Genomic DNA, 9,190 nt, shown 5'->3' with positions numbered 1-9,190 from the left:
AAAGCCACTGTTCATTCTGTCAGATATCACTGCTTTTCCAACTTCTGTTCCTCTGACAGACTGAACAGTGGGCTGCCTGAGCCACAGGTCTAACCCAGTATTCTCTCCTTCCCATTCTTTGTTACTTCAGATTCTTTTCCTTTTTAACTGTGTCCAGGTCACTTGTGTGTCGGTCTTCTGTTGCTTTAGGAAGTCATGGTTTTTGAAGAGTTCATGCTTTCTTGGTCAGTTTGAAAAGTGAAGTCAAAAATAAAGACATCCTTTCTCATCCTTGGAAGAAACCCCAAGTGTGATACAAGCCTTGCAATTCTAGCGTACAGCTTTCATGATTAATTTTGGGAGGGAGATTTCTTCTATCAGATTGCCAGTATGTTTTCAATATTATTGATAAATGTTTTCAACACTATTAAGGTATATTGAAGAACACATATTTGAAGTATACAGTTTGATCAGCTTTGACATGTAAACACCCATGACTGACAAAAATTTTAATATCCTCAAAAGCGTCCTTACATAAAATTGATTTTCAACTTTGATTTTCAAATTTGATCATGTAACACTGCAAGTCTCACATGGTAAAAGTTTGAAGACCTAGTTGGTCTTAAACATAGAGGAAAACCAGTGAGGCCTTTGAATGCTTACAAAGATGTCTTTTTTTTAATCTAAAAGACTGCTTGAGAAACAGTAAAGTGTTAGATGTTATGACATTTAAGAAAGCTATTTTTATTATTTGGTTTTTTATTTTGTCCTGTCTTTATAATTTTCTTGTGAAATATTTTGCAGCCAAATTAAAAGCAGCCATAGAAAACAAGGAAAATTTAACATCGGAGCCAATCATCTAGATAGAAGATAAATAAAAACAACCTCAAACAATTAAGTATGAAATCAGGACAGAAGGTAGTCTTGGCAGCTTTCTTCCTGCCCTGGGGAGCTTTCAGGGCTTCCTGACCAGGGGAAGCAGTGGCCTGGCGGCATTTATCCCTGTGGCCATCTGTCTCTCTGCTAGGACTCGGTTGAGGCCTATAATGATGTTGTGAGGAGAAGGAGGAATAAAAGACGGGTGTACTTCCACAAAGAACGTTTGGTGAGCAATCTAAGCAACCCTGGCTAGCACATCTTTAGAACGAGTGGGGAATTGTTAGATGAGCTGCACCATCAGTGGTCAGTGGGTGATAATTTAAAACCTTTTGTAAATTGCAAATGCAAACCCAGCTAGTAATTTTTGGAAAGGTTAAAAAAAATCCTAATGTTACCTACTTTTAGAGTGGTCCCTTCCCTTTTGTGTTTATACACAGGGTTTCTTTAAGGGAAGCTATCCATCTTCTCACCATACTCTGTTTTTTACACTCTCCTCTCAAATATTGTAGATGAAACACTGACAGCAATATGTCCGTTTTGTCACTACATGTGGTGGCTTCAGAGCACTGAAACTTCTTAGTCACCACTTCCTTTTGCCTCCTCTTCTGTATCCTCCTTTGCTTGGTCACTAACAGCACTGGCAAATGTATTTTGGGCTGCACTGTGCCTTGTGATTCACGTTTGGCTTTTCATCCCTCTTGTATTTGTCCTCTGCCTTTTTCCAAGAGCATTTCTTCCTTCTACTAGCCATATCATTAACCTGAGAGTCCAGTAGAGCTATCACAAGCCCTGAAGCCTTATCCGTGTGTCATACATTTACTTCTTCAGGAATCAGATTATTGTACTCTGTTACTCTCTGACCCGGGACAAGCTTACCTGTCTCTTCTTCAGTTTTCCCATTTGTAAAATGAGTATGATAAACTTACTTTACTGGGTCATTGTGAGAATTAAATGTCATTGTATATGAAGTGCTCAGACAGAGCTAATAAGCCCTCTTTTTAAGTGTTTGCTTTTATGTTTAAGCTTGTACATTCAAGATTATTACTGTACACACTGCTTTTATCTTTTTCCCAATATGCCTCTTCAGTTACCTTTAGATAACTCAATTGAAGTATCTCCCCATACCTGCAGCAGTTAAGACTAAGCAAAGAATCTTGTAACCCTGAATTCTTTATCACTCTCATTTCCTAGTTAGGTGATTTACCTTTCCTAAACTATCATTGGGCTTCCCTGGTGGCTTAGATGGTAAAAGAATCCGCCTGCATTGCAGGAGACCTGGGTTCAGTCTCTGGGTTGGGAAGATCCCCTGGAGGAGAGCATGGCAACCCCCTCCAGGATTCTTGCCTGAAGAATCTCCATGGACAGAGGATCCTGGCAGGCTATAATCCATGGGGTTGCAGAGAGTCGGACACGACTGAGCACACACACAATCTATCATTAGGTCCTGCTAATTACCACCAATTCTTTCAGATCCATTTCTTTCCATTGTTAGGCAATCATTTTAGCTGGTTCCCCTAATTCCAGTCAGTCACTCTCATTTCATGCAAATAATAAAAGAATCCTTAGGCTTTGTCTTATTCCCTGGCATAATATCGCTTGGCATATAGTAGGCACTCAATATTTGTAGGAGTGACTCATGGACTGGTATTAGCCACCTTTAGAAATGTTCTATAGTATTAAGTCTCCCTAAGCCCTCTATTAGATTTTCACTGTTGCTGTTTAGTAATTTCACACAGTTGATTCTGTATTTCACCTCAGCAAAGCCACTTTTTATTCCATACTTACATTAATTCTTATTTCCATATAATTCATATTTCTTGGGATGCCCTTTATTTGTATTGTGTCATGCCTGTAGTGGAGTAAAGTGTTAGCTGTGCCGTCGTGTCCGACTCTTTGTGACCCCGTGGACTGTATGTAGCTTCCCAGGCTCCTCTGTCCATGGGATTCTCCAGGCAGGAATACTGGAGTGGGTAGCCATTCCCTTCTCCAGGGGATCTTCCCGACCCAGGGATTGAGCCCAGGTCTCTTGGATTGTTGGCAGATTCTTTACTGCCTGAGCCACCAGAGAAGCTCCCTGTGTCATGCTTAGAGCACACTATTTTTATAGAGTTTTTTCTTTCTTGGCTCTACCAGCTCTAGTCCCATCACTGCTGTGTGATACCTTGGCTCCTCTGTCTGGTTCTCAGTGTATCAATTTGTATTTAAACCCTTGGTGGTTACACTATGTCTGCTTCCCTTGACTCTAAGCTCCTGGGGATCAGGGGCAGCCTTTGCTTCCTTGTAACCCTCTGTGCTCAGTGCCAGTGACACACCCTAACACTTCCAGGTGTTTGCCAAGTGACGGAGACCACCGTTAGTTTTGTCTTTAATAAAAAGACGCAGGGCCCTAAAACGGTGGGGGATTTGGGAATATATAGTTCAGAACAGTTTGAGCCTACAGAGGAGTCATTCTGCTCTGTATAGGTAACTCTGGGGTAGTATTCAGCTCTGGTCTATATTGATTAATTTTTTGATACTTTATGGACTCAGATATTTAATGTGGGTAGAGGGTAATCCATAAAACTAGTCTAAAAATATAATTAAGTAATATTTGACTTCATGGCCTGAATTTTTGGCATATTTATTTTTTAGTTTAATCTAAAACTGGAACATATTTATAATTCAGTTTGCAATATAATTTGACTGGCAGGAGTGAAGAACAGAGTAAACCAGAAAATTTCATGTTAGATAAATTGAAGTTACCTTTCCCCAAAATATCGGAATATAGGAGCTTCTTAGCCGTAGAGTCTGGATAGTTTATTTCCAGCATTATAGATGTGAGGCTTCCTGAGCTGGAGCAAGAAGATATGCCATCCAGCTGTACCTCTTCCATGGAGCTTTTATTCTTACCCATTTGAATCTGAAAACTGAACCCTTGACTTTCTGGGCTGAAGGGCAGGTGGGGAAAGACTCAGCTTTACACTGTGATGCAGAAGTGAGTATTCAGATCTGGGAAGACCACAGTGCCTGGCAGGCTGTGCGTCTGTCATAAGGGTGCCTTGCGCTGCTGTTCAGCCCTGGACAAGACGCTGCCACAGCGCCTCGCGCCCTCCTTTCTCGGGAGGCTGGAAATGCAGGCTGCCTTTTGGTCAAGACATGATTCTGCCCACAGTTTGACAGCTTTGGTTTGCTTTCCTGTTCTCTATCTCTTGTGGTGCATGAATATGAAGCAGTGTGTGTAAACCTGGAAACCAATTTACAGGTCATTTTTATCCTGCCTCATTTAGCTAATTGAGAAAAGTATTTGAGGTTAAAGAATGTTGCTGGAGGTTGTACACCTAGTTAATAACAAGGCTGGGAGTATCGTCATGGTCTCCTGATTCCAAAAGTAGTCATTTAGCTTGGTCTCTTGGGACTTCCCTGGCATTTAAGACTTCCCGCTTCCACTGCAGGGGGTGCATGGATTTGATCCTGGTCAGGGAACTAAGATCCTGCATGTCATACTGCGTGGTCAAAAAAGGCAACCAAAAAACAAGGTGTAGAATGGTGCCTGTCTAAGAGAACTTTTTTTTTAATAGAATAGTTACGTTAATATATGGGCTTCCCCGGTGGCTCAGTGGTAAAGAATCCGCCTGCAGTGCAGGAGACGCAGGAGACTCTGGTTTGATACTTGGGTCAGGAAGATCCCCTGGAGGAGGGCATTGCAACCTACTCCAGTTTTCTTGCCTGGAGAATCCCATGGACAGAGGAGCCTGGCGGGCTACGGTCCATGGAGTTGCACAGAGTCAGACACGACTGAAGGATCTTAGCATGCACGCATGTAAATACATGCTCTTGTACCTGTCAGGCTGGTATCAGTGGGATGTGTATCTGAAGTTATTTTCCTGAGAGAGATGATGAGTCTGTAGTGAACTCTCCACCTTTTCTTTGCTAGTTTGCCTAATGGTCAGGCCATCTGAAAGACACTGGTAGGTTTCTTTGCCTTAGAACAAGCCTATATCAAGTATGTACACAGTGAAGTTTGCACAACTGATTTTATAAATAACATTCTACAGTGTGATGGCTGCTAGTTTAGGAAACTGCTGGTGATCACAGCTGGGCTTGAAACATGTCCATCTCTACAGTTTCATAGCAGTGTTCAGATTAATTAGTGAACAGCACAGAAGCTGAACATTAAACACAGAGGAAGGGGAGATTCACGAGTATTGATGCTTGGTGGCTGAGGTCTCACCCCAGCCCATCATACATAACTTAGAAAGCAGGCCCAGGTCAACGCTTGGTGCGTTGGCGACTGTTCGAATCTCATGTGGAATTCTTTGTATTTTCCGCCTGTTGATAGTGACCACAGAGACCAGGTTATTAACTCACCTGTTCATTGATAACCATTTCTCAGTGTCCCACTTCCCATGTTCATTAGCCTGTGTGTAGTGTTTTGAATATAGATGTTTTTGGTTTTTATCTATATTGAACAAAGGACACATTATGAATACCTTACAATAAAGCATTCATTCAGTATGCCCTCAAGTTCCCCAAGGGAAGCTCTGGTAATTACAATGCAGTTTATAAAGAAATTAACCATGAATATCTTCTTTTAAACCGCAAACACTTTTTATCCCCTCCCCTGAGCAGTGGGTTATAAACTTCATACTTCTTTTATTCTTCCTTTTTAACCCGTAGCTTCTCTGTAACAGATTGACTAATAATTAGGGTAAATAAAACACCTCAGTCACTTCTGTGGTAATTGTGCTAATGAGATTCATATATAAGCCATGAGCCAGTGGCAGCTGGTAAGCTTGTCATCTCTAGTTTGTGATTTCTTTGGACTGAGGTCTTCTGGCAAAGGAAGTCTGGGCATTAAGAGAACCACTCTGGGATGCTATTGTGGCGAATTGGGCTTAGAGATCTGGTTTTTTTGTTTGTTTGTTTTTTAAGGTTAACTGATTCGTTTCCTAAAAGATATCCCACTGCAGTTTGAATTTCCCCTTAATTTGGTCTGAGCATTGAAATATTAGTAAATTGGAATTTTTTGTGCTTTTTTTCCTTTTTTAATGAAACTGTAAATTAGGTATTAAATGACTTAGAAGTGTGAGGGTAAGGAGTTAGGGTCCTGGTTCATTTGATAAACACTCAGGTAATTGGGGGCTTCCCTGGTGGCTCAGACAGTAAAGAATTTGCCTGCCACGCAGGAGACCCAGGTCTGATCCCTGGGTCAGGAAGATCCCCTGGAGAAGGAAATGGCTACCCACTCCTCTGTTCTTGCCTGGAGAATTCCATGGACAGAGGAGCCTGGCAGGCTACAGTCCACGGGGTTGCAAAGAATGGACACAAGTGAGCAACTGACACTTGCCCTTTTTCAGATAATTGGTCATGGGCCATCCATGATAACAGTCGTTGACCACTGACAGAGATTGGTCTTATTTTACATTTTTTTCCCTTTTAAGTGGCAAGCCAGGGAGATGTTTGAGCATTTGCACAATGTAAAGAAAAATGCATTCATTTAGGTTAAACCCTTTTTCATTTCTTCTCTTTCTGAAGGTGCACTTACAGAGTGCTATGATGAACTGGGGAATAGATACCAGCTTCCAGTCTATTGCTTGGCACCACCAATCAACATGATAGAGGAAAAGAGCGACATAGAGACTCTGGATATTCCTGAGCCACCGCCCAATTCTGGGTATGAATCTCAGCTCCGTTTGCGCCTCTCCACTGGCAAAGACCTCAAACTTGTGGTCCGCAGCACAGACACAGTGTACCACATGAAGAGACGACTGCATGCTGCGGAAGGAGTGGAACCAGCTAGTCAGCGGTGGTTCTTTTCTGGCAGACCTCTCACTGACAAAATGAGATTGGAAGAGCTGAAGATCCCAAAGGACTATGTCGTACAGGTTATAATGAGCCAACCTCTGCAGAACCCAACACCAGTTGAGAACTGACCTAGTCCTGTTGGCCGTCCCCAGATCCTTCATGCCCCTTTTTATTGTTCTCGTTTCCTACTCTATGGCGTGAAATCTGTTTTCACTGCTCTGAATTCCATATGAATGGATTTAGTTCTGAGGAATTATCAGTGAAAAATTCCATCTGTGATGGAGACCAACAAAAGTAATTAATAAAACACAAAGAGCCAGCCTTTGAGACTCATGTAATTACAATTTTTAATTCAAGAGGCAGTTAAGAAATAGATAACCTTTTATTTTAAAACACCCAACAACTATGTAATGGCTGTATTTAAATGATTTGGACTGTAAATAGAAGATTGCACCCATGAAGAACAGCACCAAGCACCTATGAATACAGAGTTCTCAAATATAATTTCCAGAAATCATCAATAACAGTTATAAAACTTGAGCTTTTTGAAATGGAAACTAACAGAGCAGTACTTGAGGTTCGATAACTTTTCTGGTCTTAGTTCTTTGCTCAAGTCATATTTAGCCATAAAGGCGTAGAGACTGGCAAGTTGTGCTTCAGTATTGCTACTCCCATTCTCATGGGTTGAGCTCCTTATTTACGTTCACACTAAATTTTGGTGCCTTTCTAGCGCGTTGGTGGCAGGCATCTTTCTGGAACACTAGGCAATAATTTCGTCAGTGCATTCAGACCTCTGATTTTCAACTGATACTTAGTTGAAAAGTCCATTATCCTCTTGCTGCATAAGTATTCTGAAATGTCTATATAAGAAGCTGTTTTCATATCCAGGCTTAGAAGGTCACTACTATATAATACCTTCATTGATCTGCCTACTCTGCTTAGAACTTTCAGAGCTAGCTGTGCCCCAAATGCATGCATACTAGGTCAGGGAATGCACAGAATCAATAAAGTAATTATCTTGTCTCCCCTGGTTTGCAGGAAGGGTGTAAGGAAAACCCATTCTGTCTGTGCCTAGGAGAATTGTGCCTGTCTTCAATCTTTCAGAAAAAAAATTTCAAGTCATAATTTACTAGTGAAAATTTACTAGTGAAAAATTTCCTGGCATCACTTAAACATTGGCAGTGAGACCTAATGATGATACGTTGCTTTATACTTCAGTGCTTACCATAATAGCTCACTGTTACCTGTAGTTGTGGTGGATGAGAATTTTCCTCTCTCATCTTTCATAGCAAAGAGGCAAATTAAGAAGCATCGGCAGATTATAAGACTGAAAAATTCCATGGCATAACCTGATTCTTCTGTATAAATTCCATGGCTTCTCAATGGAATAAAGCTGCCAAGGATTGTATTTAATGCGGAGCCTTTTCAAAGTTGGTTCCATAGGTGAGAAGGGGGCTAGCACATACAATGTCCCTGAACCTCTAGGAACCCATGAGATGGAGAAGCAGAGGCAAGCAGGCACTTAACGCGGTTCTCAAATGGGAGATGATCAGACCTCCACACTCATTTTGGATGTGAAGCACCATTATTAATTCAGTGGCAGACTGAAACTGCTATTTAGTTTAAATGTTATGTTTAAAATGTTATTAAATTTCCTATAGCCTGATTAGATACAATATCTATAATTGTAATGTAGCATGTTTCTGAGAGCTTTAACTGTTTCTCTTTTTTATGCAATCATTTTAAAGATTGTGGCTACATTTAATTTAGCTTTGCTGATAATTGAATCTAAATTCAGAGGGGACAGCAACATTAATTCCAAAGGAATATTTTTATATGTGGAGGTGGAGGTACGTGAGGGTGTTTTAGAATAATGCCCCGTCATCAAAATGTTTCTTAATTTGTTTGCCACATTAAACAGCAGCATCTCTCAAAGTTTGTCAACTGGAGGGAAAAAAATGTTCAAATCTATTTTTCTTAAGTAAATTCGGTGATAGAATTATCTATGATTGATAAAAGTTTTTTTGTTTGTTGAGGATTTGAGCTCTGTTAAGAGTTTATTTTATTTTAAAGGAACATATACCTTGAATAACAATTTTCTGGGCATGTTTAACTAACCTAGGTGAGAAAACCATGGTGCTGTTTAATTGTAAATAGATTGATATAAGATTGGACCAATACTTGATGTGTACAATTTTAGTATGTAGGGTTTTTGTGCTTTTTAAAAAAAAAAAAGTTCAATTTTTCTCTTTGTCTTTGCCTTTATTCTGGGTGTTTAACTATTATTACTATCCACAGTAAGGGTAATCTGCTTCTTACTGATAAAACTTCTAAAAAGGTTTTTCCCCTTTTAAAACCCTTCCAGGTCAGTAAATAACAAGTTCATCATCACCAAACCTAGACTCTGCTGTATCAAACCATACATGGGCATTTATAGATACACTTTATTTGCTGCCTTGAAACCTTGGGCTCAGTAGGTTGTTGTTTTTTTCTTTTAAGAATCATGCTGTAAACCAAAACCCATCATTCAGTTTTTCAGAAGGATTAT

General features: G+C 40.3%; 1 protein-coding gene across 1 annotated transcript in view; it reads left to right on the top strand.

The window, feature by feature from the left end:
- The window catches only part of UBTD2 (ubiquitin domain containing 2), a 63,044-nt gene extending 54,156 nt beyond the window's left edge, over nucleotides 1-8,888 (top strand). Inside the window, exon 4 of the mRNA XM_010851306.1 lies at nucleotides 6,373-8,888. Coding sequence (XP_010849608.1) covers nucleotides 6,373-6,770 — 398 coding nt within the window. The 3' untranslated portion in view covers nucleotides 6,771-8,888. The remainder of the gene's footprint in view (nucleotides 1-6,372) is intronic.
- The last annotated feature ends 302 nt before the right edge of the window (nucleotides 8,889-9,190 follow it).

Source organism: Bison bison, unplaced genomic scaffold (assembly GCF_000754665.1).
Source record: "Bison bison bison isolate TAMUID 2011002044 unplaced genomic scaffold, Bison_UMD1.0 scf7180017864301, whole genome shotgun sequence".
NCBI lineage: Eukaryota > Metazoa > Chordata > Mammalia > Artiodactyla > Bovidae > Bison > Bison bison.
The sequence above is the reverse complement of the archived record's forward strand: the minus strand, read 5'-3'. Positions and strand labels throughout refer to the sequence as shown.